The sequence below is a fragment of the Cydia amplana genome, chromosome 14 (genome assembly GCF_948474715.1).
Source record: "Cydia amplana chromosome 14, ilCydAmpl1.1, whole genome shotgun sequence".
NCBI classification, from domain to species: Eukaryota; Metazoa; Arthropoda; class Insecta; order Lepidoptera; family Tortricidae; genus Cydia; species Cydia amplana.
This window is the reverse complement of record NC_086082.1, coordinates 8,812,957-8,833,233: the sequence shown is the minus strand read 5'-3', so window position 1 is coordinate 8,833,233 and position 20,277 is coordinate 8,812,957. Positions and strand designations below refer to the sequence as shown.

General features: G+C 36.4%; 1 protein-coding gene and 1 long non-coding RNA gene across 2 annotated transcripts; one reads left to right on the top strand and one right to left on the bottom strand.

Moving 5' to 3' along the window:
* Positions 1-10,931: 10,931 nt before the first annotated feature.
* Positions 10,932-11,931, bottom strand: LOC134654072 (uncharacterized). The gene is made up of 2 exons (XR_010097304.1): positions 11,586-11,931; positions 10,932-11,191 (listed from the first exon to the last, which is right to left on the bottom strand). It is a non-coding gene; the product is annotated as an uncharacterized LOC134654072 (long non-coding RNA).
* A 126-nt stretch (positions 11,932-12,057) lies between these two features.
* Positions 12,058-15,381, top strand: LOC134654071 (arginyl-tRNA--protein transferase 1). The gene is made up of 8 exons (XM_063509485.1): positions 12,058-12,210; positions 12,297-12,423; positions 12,493-12,764; positions 13,099-13,182; positions 13,261-13,448; positions 13,577-13,738; positions 14,228-14,409; positions 14,786-15,381. The coding sequence occupies exons 1-8, from the start codon at positions 12,126-12,128 to the stop codon at positions 15,189-15,191; spliced, it is 1,506 nt and encodes a 501-aa protein (XP_063365555.1). The 5' UTR covers positions 12,058-12,125; the 3' UTR covers positions 15,192-15,381.
* Positions 15,382-20,277: the final 4,896 nt, after the last annotated feature.

Genomic DNA, 20,277 nt, shown 5'->3' with positions numbered 1-20,277 from the left:
GGATTTAAGTCACCACCATAGAGATTAAAATAAACTGTATCTGTGCTAAGCCGAAATATTTCTTGTCAAATGTCACATACATATATTATGTTTATTCTATTTTATTTTTATCTTGCTAATTATTTCAAAATGGTAAATTTAAAAACGATATTATAAAAGTGTAAGTCGAGCACTTGTGTGTATCAGGATGGCGGGTGTACATCAACAAATGGAGCTGCGGTATACGTTAGGAGTTAGTGCTAGCAATGTGCCAAATGTGCGCCAAAATTGGAGCAATGTGCTCTTTAAACTCCAGAGATATTTAAGAAATAGATGACGCCCGCCATCCTGACGTCAGGTTGGCGGGTGCATTTCCAGATCCAGCCAACGGCTGCCTACTCAAGGGTGAAAGTACTGCCTAAGGTTAGTGCTCGCAATGTGCTTCCACATGTATGAAGCACAATCAAATTCAGAGAGCGGTTAAAGAGAAATATGGAATTGAATAAAAATATATATAGACGCCTGCTCATTTTAAATAGCAATATTACATCTTCATTGCAGGCAGTTCAGGCGCACACAAATCATGCAGGCGTTTTACACAAAAAGTGATTAATAACATGATACTGGATACTAAACCCGTCTTAAGTCGATTTTTTTATTATTATTTTTTAATAGACTTGTTACTTATTGAACTTGTGAGAAACACGCAAAAAACTCGTTTAGGTACCGTGAAAACGAACACTCGGTAAAATATTTATATTACTCTACGACCAACTATTACACACATTAAGTATTACTATTGCTTGAAGCTACAACATTTTCTACAAATGTGTCTACGTTAACCCATTCAAGGCCAGCGACTCTGCGTATGTAGGTATTAGTCAAGTGTGCTCAGAGCATAAAAAGGTCAACTACGGCGTTGCGTGAACAAGAGATTTCCTTTGGCAGGATTGGTCCTTAGGACCCAAGGATGGATTTAAGAAGAGGAGCCACCCAGATTTTTGATGCAAGTGGGGGGTGGGGGGGTTTTAAGCGTCTGCGACGTCTGAGGTTAATAAGTTTAGGTTCTAAGTCAAGTTTAGTATCATTTTCAACTAAATCAAAGTTGTAGACATTTATTGATTCCCCATACAACCCTACACCTTACCTTTCATTTTAAGGGATTTTTTCGGGATAAAAACTATCCTATTCTTTTCCACGAGACTCAAACTATCTCTATACCAAATTTTATCTAAATCGGTTCAGCGGTTATTGAATCCCCATACAAATTTCCACCTCCCTTTTCACACCCTTAAGGGATTATTTTTGAGATTAAAAGTATCTTTGTTCTTCCCTGGGACTCAAGTCATGTCTATACCAAATTTCAACTAAGTACATTGGTTCAGCGGTTTAAACGTCAAGAGGAATTTAAATAAAAATTCTTCATATATATTTTATGTGTTTTTACTACGGAATGGTAGAAATATGATATCATAAATGAATTCCGCATCCCCGATTTATAGAAAACGATACCAAACCTAGTAGCTTAAATAATATAGATAACTAGATACATTTTGAGCCCCCCCCCCCTAAAATTTTACACCAAAAATCTGGGTGGCTCCATTTTTTAAATCCATCCTTGGGTCCTAAGGACCAATCCTGCCAAAGGACATCTCTTGTTCACGCAACGCTGTAGTTGTAGCGCTGGCGGTTCACCAAAAAATGCTGCAAATGGTGTTAAAGGTATGAAAAACGGTACGATTTTTGTATGGAATTAAAAAAAAATGTTTAGAAACCTATCGTGTGTGGTATTAAACGAAAGGGCTTTCTGAGCCAATTCTAAAAATATATCTTAGCTATTAGCTATAATTTGAGGTATATTTTACAAAAAATATGGAACGGTATTGTATCTGGAGAAGCCCAAACTTGGTATGTTTTGAAAATTATTTTTATTATAATTAAATAAAAATTACTGAAATGTAATGATGTGATATATTTTTAGAATTGGCTCAGTAAGCCCTTTCGTACCCTAAACTTGACACTGTGCATTCTTATGCACGATACACTTTTTAAAAATCTACGCAAAAAGTTAACAGCTTCATACTATTTTTTGACGCATATTTTTCGACTTAATTTTTTTATTTTTTATTTTTAATAATATACTTAATTGGTAAAAAAATGTTTTATGTCGCGTGCATCACTGATTTTGAGTGTAGCACGCAAAATGGCAGGCCGCAAAGCTGCGTCTACGCATCGTATGGGAAAAGTGGTACTTTTTAGTGTTTTCCTTTTAGATTTCGGTCTATTTATGATTGTTACATAAAAACGGAATATATATTCTATACAATTACGTATTTTTATTAGTCATTGCATTATTGTTATAGATAGCATGAACTCGTTTTATTGTATGTATCTACAAATGCACACCGCCAGCTTCTCTACTAACAACATGCTTTTTTAAATGTATCTTTAAAGGAACACTGCCAGGTTGAGGTTGCAGAATATTTACTGTCTTACTAAGAAATTATTAGGATTTTAGGACAAATTACGATATTCTATTTATTAAAAGTATTTAACTATATTACTCAAGTGCCACAAATATTACAGATGAGGCTACATCAACAAAATAGAGCTCGCAATCTGGTTGCTCTTGTTCCTCACCCCTGGGTCAGATCAGAAATAAACAGCAGCAGTTGCCTTCATCTTTACCATCTTCTCTAGAGCACCTACACCTGTTATCAAACAGCGATCATGAAACAACAGATATCGACCTCAGCCCAGCGACCACTGCTAGCCATGACCAGCATGCCACCACCACCATCGCCAAATCAGATAACATTGCTAGTACATTCAGAGTGAGTCTCCAACTACGAGACAAACAGTAAGCCGCTCTGAACAAGCAAATGCTCCAACATCATCCCATAATCCTATATCCTACACCATCGCCATTTTCAGGTTTATCATCCTTCATCCTACTCTACAGATTCAGTGTTCCTTTACTTGCAGTAGCTACTCGATCAAAAAAACTAAAACTATAATTGTGACTAAAAAGAAGCCAGTCCAATCAAAACCTCTCACACTGTATTGGAAATGTAGCGATTTACCGGAATTGCGCCAGTCAAAATTGAGCAGAAGTTTTCGAAAGGTCAGTTAGTGACCTGACTACTGTAGTCACAGAACATATGTAAAAAATAAGCCAAATAAAAAGTAGCTGTTGCAGGGGAAGGAGCACTGAAGCTGAATGATAAACCTGAAAATGGCGATGGTATAGGATTATGGGATGGTGTTGTGGCATTCGCATTTGCTTGTTCAGACTACTTCAGACAGGCTTACTGTTTGTCTTGTAGTAGAAGACTCACTCTGAAGATGTACTAGCAATGTTACCTGATTTGGCGAAGGTGATGGTGGCATGCTGGTCATAGATAGCAGTGGTCGCTGGGCTGGGGTCGCTATCTGTTGTTTCATGATCGCTGTCTGATAACAAGTCTAGGTTCTCTAGAGAAGATGGTAAAGATGAAGGCAACTGCTGCTGTCTATTTCTGATCTGACCCCGGGGTGAGGAACAAGAGCAACCAGATTGCGAGCTCTATTTTGTTGATGTAGCCTTATCTGTAATATCTGTGGCACTTGAGTAATATAGTTAGTTTTAATAAATAGAATACCGTAATTTGTCCTAAAATCCTACTAATTTCTTAGTAAGACAGTAAATATTCTGCAACCTCAACCTGGCAATGAATCTTTAAAGATACATAACTCACCTTACAGTGAACCTGGCAGTGTCTCTGTCGCAGTCGGATTGTATAATTTTTTATTTATACAACGTATCTTTAAATGCACTCTGCCAAGTATGCACAAATTAACATTTAATGAGGTATGTATCCTAGGAGAGATGTCGTAGTCAGATCGTATAATCCGCCGTATTACATTACGGCTAGCCGTTTTACAAAACAGGGGCGTTTTGAAATGCGGCGGTTCGACGATTAGCCGGATTGAATGCGGCTGAATGAAAATCCGCCGGAATGTATTCGGCGCCATACGCCATAAGTTCTTAGCTAGCCGTAATGTAATACAGCGAGTCATTAGCCGCCGCTTTGACAGTTTTTAGTTCCTATTTTTAACACTCGTGGCGCTGCCTGACATAACAACAACAAACTATGAAAAACGCTGGGGTGTCCATCAAATCTGGAGTTCGTCGGACTGTTTCTTTTCAAAAAACATTTCCTTCGCAACTTAACTAGACGGAGCCCCGAAGCGGGGCTCCTATTTCTGAGCGGTTTGCCCTTCGGGCTTCAGATGAAGCTACCTAACGAACCTAACCTACCTACCTATTGATTTAGTGAGACGTCCGTGAAAACATTACACTTTGGGGAAAAAAGCGTAGGTAGGTAAGTAGGTTAGGTTCGTTAGGTAGCTTCAGATGCCCGAAGGACAAACCGCCCAGAAATAAAAGCCCCGCTTGCGGGGCTCCGTCTATTTAAGTTGTGAAGGAAATGTTTTGGAAAAGAAACAGATGTAGTGCGGTGGGACCATGGTAAAAATAAATTAAATTGCAAACATTGTCAAACTCCGGTTACGTAGGCGACCGAAAGAACTGGTCACTCTACAATCTAAATAGTAGATACGATGCGGCTAAACGTAGGCCGCCTTATTGAAGAACGTATCGCAATGACAATCCGGCTAATCGTCGAACCGCCGCATTTCAAAACGCCCCTGTTTTGTAAAACGGCTAGCCGTAATGTAATACGGCGGATTATACGATCTGACTACGACATCTCTCCTAGGATACATACCTCATTAAATGTTAATTTGTGCATACTTGGCAGAGTGCATTTAAAGATACGTTGTATAAATAAAAAACTAAAAGACTAAGATTTTTTTTATTTTTTTTTGTACCCTTTATACCAACCCTTAATATCCCTTTATTAGGATAAAAACACTAAATTCGAGTAAAAAAAATCCTGCCAAGTTTAGGGTTAATACCACACACGAAAGGTTTCTGAACAATTTTTTTTTAATTCCATACAAAAAAAGATGACGTCATAACTCCTCTCGTTTTTTTTATTTGTTGGTGCTTCGGGTCAAATTGTTTCAAATGTCCTAAAGATCAATCGTACCGATTTTCATACCTTTAACACCATTTGCAGGATTTTACTGATTTTCGCGGTGTACCTCCAGCGCTATTGACCTTTTTATGCTCTGAGCACACTCGACTAATACCCACACACGCAGAGTCGCTGGCTTGGAATGGGTTAACGTAGACGCATTTGTAGAAAATGTTGTAGCTTCAAGCAATAGTAACACTTAATGTGTGTAGTGTTTACGTAATAGTTGGTCGTAGAGTAATATAAATATTTTACCGAGTGTTCGTTTTTACGGTACCTAAACGAGTTTTTTGTGTGTTTCTCACAAGTTCAATAAGTAACACGTCTATTGGAAAAATAAAATAAAAAACTTTTTGTGTAAAGCGCCTGCATGTTTTGTGTGCGCCTGATGAACTGCCCGCAATGAAGATGTAATATTGCTATTTAAAATGAGCAGGCGTCTATATATATTTTTATTCAATTCCATATTTCTCTTTAACCGCTCTCTGAATTTGATTGTGCTTCATACATGTGGAAGCACATTGCGAGCACTAACCTTAGGCAGTACTTTCACCCTTGAGTAGGCAGCCGTTGGCTGGATCTGGAAATGCACCCGCCAACCTGACGTCAGGATGGCGGGCGTCATCTATTTCTTAAATATCTCTGGAGTTTAAAGAGCACATTGCTCCAATTTTGGCGCACATTTGGCACATTGCTAGCACTAACTCCTGACGTATACCGCAGCTCCATTTGTTGATGTACACCCGCCATCCTGATACACACGAGCACTTTCATTTAATACTAAACTCGACCATGTTTCTTGCAAAAAATTGACCAGAATAGCAAGACCCCTCACAAACAGCTTTTTGGCCTTATAAGCTCTTCTAGCTCAATAACCTCTTGATCGGGCCTGCTCATAATTTAATGACTAAAATATAATGCCCTCGACTACACGTTTACCCAATTTAATTTAAATTAGAACAAATTTACTTAAGTTATTGAGTATCAAACTATCTTCTGACAGTTCAGCTTAAAAACATCGAAATGCCGAGACGTGCCGCTAGCCAGCCGCGTGTTCAAAGTCGAATGTAAGAACTTCGCTTCGCTTCGCTCGCTCGTTCGATAATTGTGGCTTTCTTGTGAAACAATATTCCACAATTAGCAATTATTTCACTCCAACAACCTTTAACACAACATTTCTTCACAATTTTTAAGAAATTTCGCATTCACGTGTTTTGAAGAAATGTCATCAAGTTGGGGATACCAATTAATATTTAAAGTTACTACAACTTCTACCATACTAAAATTTAGTTTTTTTTTGCTGTGTATGCGCTTGGTTTAATCAGTTAATAATATTGGCATCATAATTATTTACAAATTACTTAAAAGATATCAGAACTGTAGTCTGAATATAGCACTAAAATTGTATAAGAAGGTAATTAAATTCAGTAGTTTATTGATATAATTTCTACCATAATGGTATCTTTTTAACATTGGCAACATGTGCGAGTGAGACACAGGGCTCGGGTTTTTCTATCTCAAGTGGACCGTTTTCTCTAGTCTGGTACGAACAACTTTCTGTCTCGGTGATAAGGTTCAAATTAGTATGGCAAAAAAAGTGACAACTCGCTCCAGTTTAAAAAATATAACTTCATGACGTTGACACCACGTTGACACACATAACAGGGGTGACATTGACAAATTTGAGACAGTTTTGGTTTAACTTTCTACACTCGCGTTTTTGATATAATAAATCTTTATGCGAGACTATTTCGCAAGAAGAAAATAATGAGTACGTTTAAAACTCAGCTTATACCAAGATAAGATACTCCATTAGGGAAGAACTGAAGCCTAATACAAAGAAGTTTTTAGTATTACTTTGTACAAGTAGTTAAAGAAAAGAAAACGTCTCTAGAGACTTGCCTTGTCGTCTTTGGCGGGAACTTGAAAAAAGTTGTCGGAAAATTTTCGCTCCAACTTTTAGAATTGCGATTTATTAGTTTAAAGTAGTTGAAACTAACTTAACTTGTATATATTTAATGTAAAATTTTGTAAATAATTATAGTTAGTGTATAAACAATGGCAGGTGGCGAGGGGGGCGGGGAAAACCCGCCCACCCTCAAGCGCTCCAAAACCGACGGCCAAGGCGGCACGGACGATGGCGGCGGGGGTGAGCAATCTAATAGTGCTTATTTACCGTACTTTAAACCGGACTACAAAAGACTATACCCTGAGAACTCGGGAAAACTAGAATTTAAAGTTTTTGTCGAACATGTGGACGCAAAGGACAGATTGGGAAATAAAAGTCCAATATTTCTCAACCACATATTCACAAATGGCATAAAAGGTGTAACGGCTATACAGCGCGTAAACGCTAACAAAATTGCAGTCGTTTTCAAGCAATATAATAATGCAAACAATTTTCTAAACAACACTGCATTTTTGACCCAAAATAACATGAAGGCGTACATACCGGCGACCCAAATCGAAAAAACTGGGATAATCAGATTTGTGCCAGTCAATATCTCTAACAAGGATTTATACACAAAGTTGAGCTCTATTTATGAGATCATAGCGGTTCGCCGCTTCACGAAAAAAGTCGGACAGGATCGTGTTCCCTTACAGACAGTGAGCATTACGTTCTTGTCTCATGTACTACCGGACAATGTACAGTACGATTTATTCTCGTACAGAATCTTTGAATATGTGCCTCCACTACTGCAATGTTTCAAATGCTTTAAATTTAATCATGCAGCTAAAGTATGTAACGGAAAACAGCGTTGCTCCATTTGCTCTGGCGACCACTTTTATAAGGAGTGTGACAAACCTAATGAGTTATGTTGTGCCAATTGTAGCGGCCCCCACTTGGCAATTTCAAAAGCTTGTCCTGTAAAACTTAAAAAAATAATGGAAAAGAAGACAAACATCACATATGCTTCTAAGGCTGAAACGAGAAAAGTTGAGTTTCCGGCTTTACCTGACAAAAACAAAACTGTAAGACCTGAAAAAACCCCAAAAACACAAACGCAAAAAACCGTTCCTTCTACACCAGCAGAAACCCCTAAATTTGACATTAAAAAAGAATTGTTACAGAATACAGATTTAATGAATGCACTGGTTAGCACTCTTATAGAATTAGCCAACAAGACCGATTCTAGCCCAATCACTAATAGTTGTATTAAAGATATGCTTATTAAAAACATTAAATAATGGATCCTACACACATTCGTATTGCTCAATTCAATGTTCAATCTATTTCAAATAAAAAACCGTTGCTAATTAACTTTTTAAAAGTAAATAATATTGATGTTTGTCTTCTTAATGAAACCTGGTTAAAGCCAACTACTGCTTTTAGAATACCTAATTATAATATTTACTGCAAGTATGGTAACAATGGACGTGGCGGAGTTGCTATACTTGTTAAAAATATATACAAACATACTTTTATACAGACTAACTTTTATGAAAGTATTCAAAATGTAGCGATCTCTATTGTGACTGACTTAGGGCCTTTATCAGTTTTATGTGTGTACTGTCCACCAAACCGTCCACACATAAGACTAAATAGACTTAAAAATATAATTGAGAAATTACCAACACCTATAATAATAGCAGGAGATATCAATGCACATCATACAGCGTTTGGTTGCGCTACTAACCAATCGCGGGGTAACACCCTGTTCGATATTATAAGTGACTTAGACTTATGTATCTTAAATGACGGAAACCCAACTACAGTTACTTACCCCAGTCGAAATCCTTCAGCGATCGATGTTAGCTTCTGCAGTGCGGGTATAGCACCTATGTGCGAGTGGCAAGTCCATGATGACCCTATGGGCAGCGATCACTACCCTACTATAGTCAGTATATTAACATCTCTTGAAAAATATCAAATAAATGATCCAATAGATAAATTTATATACACTAAAGCTGACTGGAACAAATATAAAGAGCTATCAGAAGAGGTATTCTCTAATTTTCCTTTAAATGAGAATAATGATCCTATACAATTATATGACAAATTTAGTTCTGAACTCCAATTCTTAAAGATACAATGTATTCCAAAACTTACTAAAAATACAAACTTTATTAGCAGACCGCCGGTTCCTTGGTGGAATAAAAAATGTGAGGATAGTGTCATTAAAGCCTATGAGGCATTAAAATATTACAGGGCGAATCCATCTTTAGAAAACTATATTTCGTACAAGAAACTTAATGCTCTTAAAAAACGCACAATAGCAGAGGAAAGAACTAGTAGTTGGCGTAGTTTTTGTGCTTCTTTAAATCGATGTACACCTATTGGGTTAATATGGAACAATATTAAACGTTTTAAGGGATTAAAATCTAAGCAGATAATTAAAAATGATGAATTTATAGAACCATTTATAACTAAGTTAACCCAAGGTTGTAGTAACGATCCTAGCTCTATAGAAAGTTTATTTGAAAGTAACAATGAGAATAATGAGTCTAAGTATCTTATTAAACCTTTTACTTGGGAGGAATTTGTTGTAAGTCTGCAATCTAGGAAGAATACTACCCCAGGCTTAGATGATATACCATACCTGCTTTTAAAGAAGCTGCATGTTAATGGTCAACAAGTTTTGCTAAAAATAATGAATTTACTTTGGTTACAAGGGAAAATACCTCAATCTTGGAAAACACAATGTGTAATACCTATTTTAAAACCAGACAAACCTCCTAGTGAGGCCAATTCTTATAGACCTATTTCTCTATCATCATGTATTGGTAAAGTTTTTGAGAATATGATAAAGACTAGACTTGATTGGTATGTTGAGGCAAACAATATACTGCCTCCATTTCAAAACGGCTTTCGACGAGGTAGAAGCTGTTCTGACAGCTTCATATCTCTTATATCGGATTTAAAATTAGCTAACTATAACAAGTCACATGCTGTTTGTATATTTTTAGATGTACAAGGAGCATTTGACAATGTTGATCCTACAATACTTGTTAAAGTTCTATCTAATATTAAAATCCCTGGGAAATTATGCAAGTGGATATTCAATTTCTTAGACGATAGAGAGCTATATGTAAAATTTAATAACATACTCCATGGACCACGACAAGTTTTCAAAGGCACAATGCAAGGAGCAACGCTGTCTCCTCTTCTGTATAATTTGTATACTAGTGATATTGACTCATTTGTAAATAGTTCTAATGTTAATATACTGCAATTTGCAGATGATCTTGTAATATATTCTATTAATTCAAATTTAGATGTAGCTAAAGCACATATTAATAACGCACTAAATGAACTTTATGTTTATTATAATAATTACTTACACTTAAAGATAAACCCTGACAAAAGCAAGTTACTAATATTGAGCAAGGACACAACAAATGTAAATATTGTATATAATAATGAGATTATTAGAGAAGTCCCTTCTCATAAGTTTCTAGGTGTAGTCATAGATAATCATTTAAAATTTGACCTACATGCTAAGCACATAATCTCTAATTCTGTTAGAGGTTTAAATGTTATGAGATGTCTTGCCGGTATCTCTTGGGGCGCAGACCCTCAAGTACTATCCTTACTGTATAAAACCCTTGTCAGAAGTCACTTTGACTATAGTTTTCTTGTACATATGAATACTGAACACACACATAAATTAGAAATAATTCAAAATAAGGCAATGCGAATAATATCAGGGGCAATGTGTTCAACCCCTATAAAAGCAATGGAAGTAGAGACTAAAACAATGCCTTTACCTGTTCGATGGGTGTTGTTAGCTTATAGATATTTAATTAAGATATATGCTAAAGATAATCAAAGTGTAATAAGAAGTATAAAGGGTCATCCCAGGATCCCTAAGTTAACAGCATTACTCTTACAGGTGGAAGCTAAGTTTTGTAATATATATAAAAATGAAATTTGGCCATGTTATGAAGATAGCTTTAATAGTAAACTTTTAAACATTACAGTATGCACAAAATCTATCAATAATAATACTGACTTTCTACATTTCTTGTCACAAATTCCCAATTACTATAAGTTATACACAGATGGTAGTAAAGCGGAGTCTCATGTCCGAAGTGCCGTGTATGATCCTCAAACTAAATTTGTACAGAGCTTTAGGTTGCACGATTTATGTTCCATATTTACGGCTGAAGCGTATGCTGTATTTGAAGCCCTGAAAGTTATAATAAGAGTGTCAGAATATAAGCATTTCTTTATTTTCACTGATTCACTTAGCTTAATCTATGGATTACAGAATAATCAATTGCATTATAAAGATAATTTTATCTTGTATAAAATTAAAAAGATGTTATTACAATTGAAAAACATTAATGTAAATATAAACTTTATGTGGATTCCATCCCATACTGGTATAACAGGGAATGAAGCTGCAGATAAAGCTGCTTATTTAGGTATTAACGAATTAGATGTAAGATGTAGTACTAGAATTCCACTAACTGATTGTCAAGCTTCTGTTAAGACTGATGTTGTGAAGATGTGGATAGATATATGGACTAAAGATAGAGAGACAAAAGGAAGATGGTACGCTAGTATTCAAACCGACTTACCTGGAAAGCCTTGGTATGAGAAGATAAAGATAGGAAGTCGTAGCTTTATTACCACAATCAATAGATTGAGGTTTGGTCACAACTGTGCACCAGCGCACTTAGCCAGATTTTCGATTATAGCCGATGGTACATGTCCTCACTGCCAGAATGGTAGCATTGCAGATGTTGAACACCTTATATTTAAATGCCAAGTGTTTGCGTTTGAAAGACTCATCCTTGCAAGTGAATTAAGTGAAGTGTTTGATAATAATGTCCCCCGCCGCCTCAACGACATTCTTAAAAACGTTGACAGTTACGTTCCGTTATACAAGTATATCAAAAATACAGCGTTGAAGATTTAAAGTGAAGTGTGAAGTGCATTCTCTGCCATTTAACTCTTTAAATGAAGTGTTTTAAAAATAGCAAAACAAAGACTTGGCTTAAAGGACTCGCATCCAGGCCATAACTGTTTAAAAAAAAAAAAAAAACTTGCCTTGTCTTCGTCAGGAAGCTACATTTTATTTCTAGCCTTTTAATTTCGTCTTTGTAAAAGATATCTTGATGTTTCATAGCATTGTAGAATATTATGCCGATAGCCAGGATAGATGTGGCTACTGCAAAAGTCCCAATACAAATTTCAGCCATGGTAAGTAATAGTGTGTCATGTTTATGAAATTTGCATTTGTGAAATAAATCTATGCGACACTTCTAAAAACAAGATTGGTATCGTAGGTATGTGGGCACATTCCATGACTGTTAGCGACTATCAAGATCTCATCGATAGAGGCTGGCGGAGATGTGGAAAATATTGTTACAAGCCGACTATGGATGTTACTTGCTGCCCCATGTACACTATAAGGTAAAACTCTTCTATATTGAATTTAATTGTAGAAACGCGTTAGATATAACCATATATTTTATTTGGCAGGTGTAGAGCATTAGAATTTAAAGCTACAAAGTCTCAGAAGAAAGTATTGAAGCGTTTCAATAAATATTTAGTGGGACAAGGTACAAATGAGAAATCTGAGTCGACCGGGGATGGCAACAGGAAGATGTCTACTTGCAGTAGTGAGGCTGACATGGCAGAGGGAGTGGAACAATTCCTGGAGAGTACAAATGTGCCACAGAATATAAACATTAGCAACATTGTAAAGGCAGATGAAGATGAGGCTTTTGCAGATGCTAAAGAGCAATCTAAAGGTATGATATTCAAGATTCTGAATGTATTATTACAATAAAACAATTAAACTTAGCTACCAAGCCAGAATGATCTTTGCTTATAGGATCAACAGAACTTCATAAAAGCATGAAGAGTTTTGTTTGGCACTTTATGCCTAAGACGACCCATCATTATTTTATGTTTTCTATATGAATTTGCAGTTTTGTCTATGGTACTAGCGAACTTGAACGCAAAATTTTAACCCATTTCTACTTATAAAAGTCTCATAAGAGGAAAAAATTGAATGCTTAATCATACCAAGTTGCATACTAATATATATGGTATTAAGGATTTTTTACATTTTAAATGTTTCAGATGAACCAAATGTAGCAATAGAATCTGCTTCTAAGCCAGTAAGCAATCCATTAGATAAAAGTAAGCCAAAAGAAATTAATAAAGGTATGAAATCAAATTTTCTAAATAGGTTAATATTCCATATTAAAGTATATATTATTAATTGCCTGTTTTTTTAAATAGGTGAAGGCTATGACCCAGCGAAAGCTCCAAGTAAAAAAGCAAAGCAATTAAGATTGGAGAGGAAAATGGAGAAACTTAAGGAAAAAGGGATTGATATTAACTCTTTGTCCAACAAAAACAAAAATAAGGATAAAGAAGTAGAGGACTTTATAAATGAATTACCCGATGATGTCAAACAGAAATTGGAGGTATATGATAATCCAATTTGATTATATAATGAACCTAATAAAGCATTGACTGAGGGAATATCCAACTACCTCTATATATAACACAGAAGGAAAAATAAATTATATTTTGTTAATAATTAATTTTTCAGATAAAATTAGTGAGAACTGCACCTCCGAGCCCTGAATGGGAGGCAACTATGAAAGAGACTTGTGAAGTTTACGCCAAGTATCAGACAATCATACATAATGACAAACCTGAGAAATGTACACCAACAAAGTTCCAAGGCTTTTTAGTGCAGAGCCCATTGCTGGTAAGTATTACACCCTAAGCTGCGTAATTTAACCTTCTGAATGCCAAAGACGACAAATGACGCATGGGGCTACAGACCAATATCAACCTTCGTGCATTCCGACAAGGTTCACAATGACGCGCCGCGCACGATAGGGTTAAGAGTTAAACAATGACGTAGACAAACTATTATGTAGTAGTGACTTCCCAATTGATAGTAATAGCAGTTTTTGGGTTTAATATTAGTAAGGCCACAAGGTTTGTGTTATTTGAGCATGAAGGAATAAAATTAGGATTGCTTCCATGTCTGTCTGCCTAATTGTCTGTCTGTCAAGATTATTTTTCTAGGAAATGTGTACAAAAAACATTTTTATAAATCAACATCTGACGTATTTTGCCGTTTTTATTTAAAGGATGTGTATTGTTATTGTGTCCTTACAGTTAAAATATATGTAGTTTAATTAAGGACTTAGTGTGTCTACTGTCCGTTAATGTTTCCTTTTTATTTCAGGAAGAACATAGTGAATCTGCCCCCCCTTGTGGCTATGGCTCTTTCCATCAACAATATTGGCTTGACGGAAAGCTCATAGCCGTTGGTGTTATAGACATACTACCCAAGTGTGTCTCATCCGTTTATTTCTTCTACGACCCAGCGTATACACATCTTACACTGGGCACTTATGGAGCTTTGAGGTGACAATGCACCGATTTTATTTTATTTATTGTATTAATATTAAGAAGGAATTTATCCTTAAATTAAAATACTTAACTCCAATTTCATAGTAAATTAAAGTTTTAACTATTACATGCATTAGTTTGTAATGTTTTATAATGCCAAAGAAGAGTTTGAATTGAATTGAAAATAATTTGAATTGGATTGCCATTTCGTATGACGCCATGCATTAATTTGTTCTACGATTATATTAAATTTGTCAGCGTCTAGTGGTACATTTCAGTACCTACATCGTTATATTTTTGCATTTTGCACATTCACAGTCACAAAGTTATATGTATAGGTAGTAACATTTGCAAGATACTGAGTTAACCAATTCATTGTACTTTTTTCCAGGGAGATAGCATTTACTAGACAGCTGCAGTCAGTCAGTCCCGCGCTAAAGTATTACTACATGGGCTACTACATCCACTCCTGTAAGAAGATGCGGTACAAGGGCAACTTCTATCCTTCAGATCTAGCGTGCCCTGAGACTTATAAGTGGTTCCCGTTAAAGGACTGTATTCCTAAGCTCGAAGTAACGCCATATTCTAGACTAGACCCGGACATTGATAGTGTTGACGACAAATATCCGAAAGATGACGATATTAATTATGTACCCGTGTTGGCTAAAGGTGTTGTAATGCCATATAAGACGTACAAGAGGAAAAGTAAGAAAAGTAACTTTGAAGAGCTATTACTGCAGTATTCACAATTAGTTGGAGTGGTTTGTGCCAAGCGGATGATAATAGTAAGTCAATAATGAAGTTACTATAGAAAATGTTGTTCTTTCAAGTTAATTCCCACCTTCAATGTACTGTTTGTTCTTTGTACTTAAATAGTGTTTTGTGATGGAATAATATTTAGTGTTAACTACCTTCGCCATTTACTAGTATTTTACGGATTGTACCCGGGTGTTAACGCATTTATCGATGCCGCATCAGCATAAACAGATAATGAAGTGACATCCTGACGTCTGACTTCAGTTCAGACTAAATGACTTAAGGTGCACCAGACACGAGCCGAAATGATCATAATACAGCACCGGAATATCCAAATATCTATGGTCACAGAATAAATCACATATTGTCTATGGCACCCGCTTTTTTTAATGAAAAATGACAGAAATTTTTGAGTTTGAGTGAGTGAGAATTTATTGGTCACGGAATAGCTGATGATACATTTAGCTCGTGTGCAGTTTGGCTTAGGCGTTCGTTCCGATTCGGCGTTGACAAAAATGCGGTGACACAGTGAGGAGTAAGTACTCGTAGTCATCTGAATAAGGGTCTATTCTATAGTTGCTCAACATACAAATGGGTACTTCATAAATATTGATGCTCATAAAAGTTATAATAATATACCTACGTCCGATATTGATTTAATTATGTCTAACTAGTCGTAATCAATAAGTTTAATTCAAGCTTTCTGATACTAATGTTATTCAATACACAATAAAAGCAAATAATTACACACACTGTGACACAGTCACACAGCGAATATCACAAGCAGTTTTATATAAAAAAAAAAAACATTTCTTCGAGTCAACCGTAGGTGGAAAGGTTGGAACACAGCCAAATTATTTGTGCTGTTTTGAGGTAAAAGGGGACATACTGTCGGTAGGTACCTAGTCAATATTGTGGTAAAATAATAAACTTATCGTCAACCGACACTGTGGTAACTTTTGCCTGAAAACACCGCATGTATGTTTAACCAAGTCGTGCATGCATGTCTTTTTGTTAGGAATACCTAACTCAAAATTATATTATTCGCAGTAGGAGTAGGTTACCTACGAATCTTTAATCTATTAATTAACCCCTCAAAAAAATAATGTATTATTGATGTTTTCATTTACAAACGTGTCTTTTTCATTTACATAGTGTAAATGGAATTTTTCAGTATCTTTGATTTAGAGATGTACCTTAAAAGTGTACTGCATTATTTATAAAAATGGAATTAGGAAATTTATTTTTTGATTTTTAACAATAAACACTTAAGTAACTTATTTTATTTATTTATTTATTTCTACATTGCAAACCCTATTGAAGTTTTCACGAAAATTCAGCGAGTCCTTTTTCGCTGATGTATAATGCTGCCAGTAGTTATCTTAATAGAACTTATTGCATAAAGCCAAGTCAAACATACTTGTATTGCTATTTGTCAAACGCTACTCATAATTTTAAATCTCGGCAAGTAATAATAGCGCCAAAACCTAACTAAGGGTATACTGGGGTCAAAACCTAACTAAGAATAACCGCTTAATACCTATATATATCATGTAAGTTTTACCGAAAACCGCAACCAAATCGGACGCCCCATTTTAGAGATCATTGGGGAATATTCATTTGCGTGCAGCAGTGGAAGAGTACTGTTTCCAACCTTATCGTAAATTGCATTAGACGTCGACATAAACTATAGTTCGTTTTTTTAGCATTAGAAAGAACTTGCAAGAAGGTAAGCGATCTTGACATGTCTTTAATTGAAAAACGCTTTTTTAAAAATCAAAAACTATTACTGAAAGCAGAAGAATATAAATGATCGTATTAGATTCATAATTGTTACATACTTGCCGTAACTTATTTTTAAAATGTGTTTTTCAATTAAAAGACACATCAAGATTGTTTACCTTATTTCTAATGCTAAAAAAAGCGAACTATAAGATTTAGTTAAAAAAATGCTACGTTTTTTTGTTTTAATTGAGAGCTATCGCAAACTTAACGCATTTGGCCGAAAAGATGCAAATTTTATTTCTCATTGAACCATTTCTGATAATACCCACTCTCGGACTTCTCGTTCAATACCAGTTTTGCAATATTATTCTGATGTCAAAGACATATTTAAATAAGTACTTATGAGAAATTTAAGCTGTTTATAACAAGAATATGCAGCTTTATGGAAATAGGTACATTCGAAATCAGAGTACAGGCGAAATCGAAACTCAGCTATCTGCCTTTTTATCGCTCGAATATGCAAGAGTGATAGAGAGGTAAGATAACAAAATTTCGACTCTCTCATTTGCGGTAGACCCTTAGCACAGACAATCCAAAGATTGTGACGTATTGTGGGAGTGGCGCCCCCTACGCAGACTTCTGCGTAATATTCCCTGTTAAGTCTGTTAAATCTAAGTACCATATGTTTAGTCGGAGACCGCTATATTTATCATCAGAGCTTCAGGTCCGTTTACGCTCGACATAATTCAATCAAAAATGATCAATAAACGATTTAACACAAGGTATATTATTCACTACCTTTGTACTTACATACTATACTTGATATTTATTTTTAACTTTTAAAAAGTTGGGCTAACTACTTTGTTGCATTTATTTATAACTTGGGAAAAAAGTAGCCTCTGCTAAGAAGGATCCAGTTTTATCTCTGTAACTGGAATTATTATGAGTTAGCTTTTTGCTAGTCTTCGGTTACCGCGATAGTTAGTACTATAGTACTATAAACTATAGTTAGGTACTCATGAAATAAAACTATTAAAACGGATTATTTATATCGTGTGTTGCTTGGTAAGTTTCATCAGGTGTAGAGTAAGTAATATGTTTAAATTATAAAGTATTGTAGCTGGCTATATGGTCAGTGCCAGATTAAGATAGTTTGGTGCCCTAAGCATTTCTAGACCATGGTGCCCCCTTTCCATAGGGTCATCAAGATTATATTGAATTTTCTTGGTAAATTGAGTGAAGTTCATTTTCAATCCGTCGCATCATTTTATCATAGAAATTGACAGTGCTGCAGCAGTAACTTTGCAATGTAATGCTGCTGCAGTTCGTCGCCATCCGAATGTCACGTTTCTCAAAGTTGGCTAAACCTGTAAAATAATTTTGAAAACGCGAGCGAAGCGAGCGCGAAATTTTTTCGATAGAAGAAACGCAATTCGATAGACAATTGTAAATTTTTACTGGACGAGGCCGAAGGCCTAGCTCTGCATAAGGCTGGACGTCCGGAGCGTCCGATCCGTCCGTCATAAGATCGACTTTGGCGTGAGGGAGAAGGCCTCGCATAAGACCTAACGCCGAACTGCAAAAGATTGGCTTGAAAACGAATCTTTAGTCGAACGAGCGAGCGAAGCGAAGCGAAGTTCTTACATTCAACTTTGAACACGCGGCTGGCTAGCGGCACGTCCCGGCATTTCGATGTTTTTAAGCTGAACTGTCAGAAGATAGTTTGATACACAATAACTTAAGTAAATTTGTTCTAATTTAAAAGAAATTGGGTAAACGTGTAGTCGAGGGCATTATATTTTAGTCATTAAATTATGAGCAGGCTCGATCAAGGGGTTATTGAGCTAGAAGAGCTTAGAAGGCCAAAAAGCTGTTTGTGAGGTGTCTTGCTATTCTGGTCATTTTATTTGCAAGAAAGTATGGTCGAGTTTGGTATCAAATGAAAGTGCTCGGCTTACACTTTTATAATATCGTTTTTAAATTTTCCATTTTGTAATAATTAGCAAGATAAAAATAAAATAAAATAAACATAATATAGGCAATTTAGCGATGGGCGAGTCGAGTTATCTGTTCGAATAATTCGAATCAGCCTACAGATGAGTTAATTCGAATCAAGACTATGGGCAATTCGAATCAACTCGACCACTAGCTAACTCGGCGAACAACTCGCCGAGCCGAGTCAACGCTATCACACTGCTACTAAGGCCATTCAAAAATAAACCTTAATACTGTAGCCCGAAGGCTCTTTTTACAACTGCCGCTCGATTCGCCGTCTCAACTCGAGTTGGTACTATGACCATTCAAAAATAAACCTTAATTCCGTGACCCGAAGGTTCATTTTACAACAACTGCCGCTTGATTCGCCATTCCAAGTATCCCAACTCGAGTTCACTGCTAGTATGGCCATTCAAAAATAAACCTTAATTCCGTGCCCTGAAGGTTCTTTTTACAACAACTGCCGCGTAACTCGCCGTCTCAACTCGCTCCGCGCTTGTGCCTGTGACCTTGTCGCGAACCACGCGAATCGTCGAGTCGAGTCAACTCGATTTTGAATTCGAATCAGCGGCCGAATCAATTCGAATGATTCGAATTGAAAAAAAGTGGACTCGTCACATCGCTAAATTAGGCATTTGACATTTGACAGGAAATATTTCGGCTTACCACAGATACAGTATCAGTTAAGGGCTCCACAGACCTTGCAATAAATCGTACGCGGTTTTCGATCCTTTGACGACTGCATTCAATTGATATTTTTGGCGAAACGCGAGTTCTCAGTTCGGGGCGAACTACTAGTCTATTTTAATCACGACTCTCTTAAGGCCCCAGTACACAGTGGTGAAGGATGGGCCATCTCACGCCGGCGCCATTGTGTACAGGGGCAATGGTATACAATGGCGGACGACCGGCCGGCAGTTTTCAGCCGTGGTGGGCAATCGGGAAGTCACACAGTCGCCATTGTTTAGTTTGACGTAAATACTACTAAATACGCTGTCAGTTTGACAGCTGGCTGAAGAGACCCCCTGTTGATATTGTATGTATATGTAGGTATATGCACCATTGTGTGAACACCTACGAGCTACGTGATATTAGCCTACAGTTGCGCATTGCAAAGCATGGACATTCCTTCACCACTGTGTACTGGGGCTTTTATAGTGCTCGCTCTTTGGCTTCACTCGAAAGCGCGATTTGATAGGATGCTTTTAGTTTTCGGCTTGTCAAAAACAGTTTAAGGTACAGCATGTATACGTTGCTCTATGGTATAGGTACTTAAGTCACTAGTGCTGCATTCTGGCGGCAAAACATTGCAGTAATACTCCCTATTACTACGCTCGTGAGTTAAGAAATCGAACCAAGTTTAATGCTTCTCCGATCAATAATATCTACCTTCAACTAGCAAAGCCT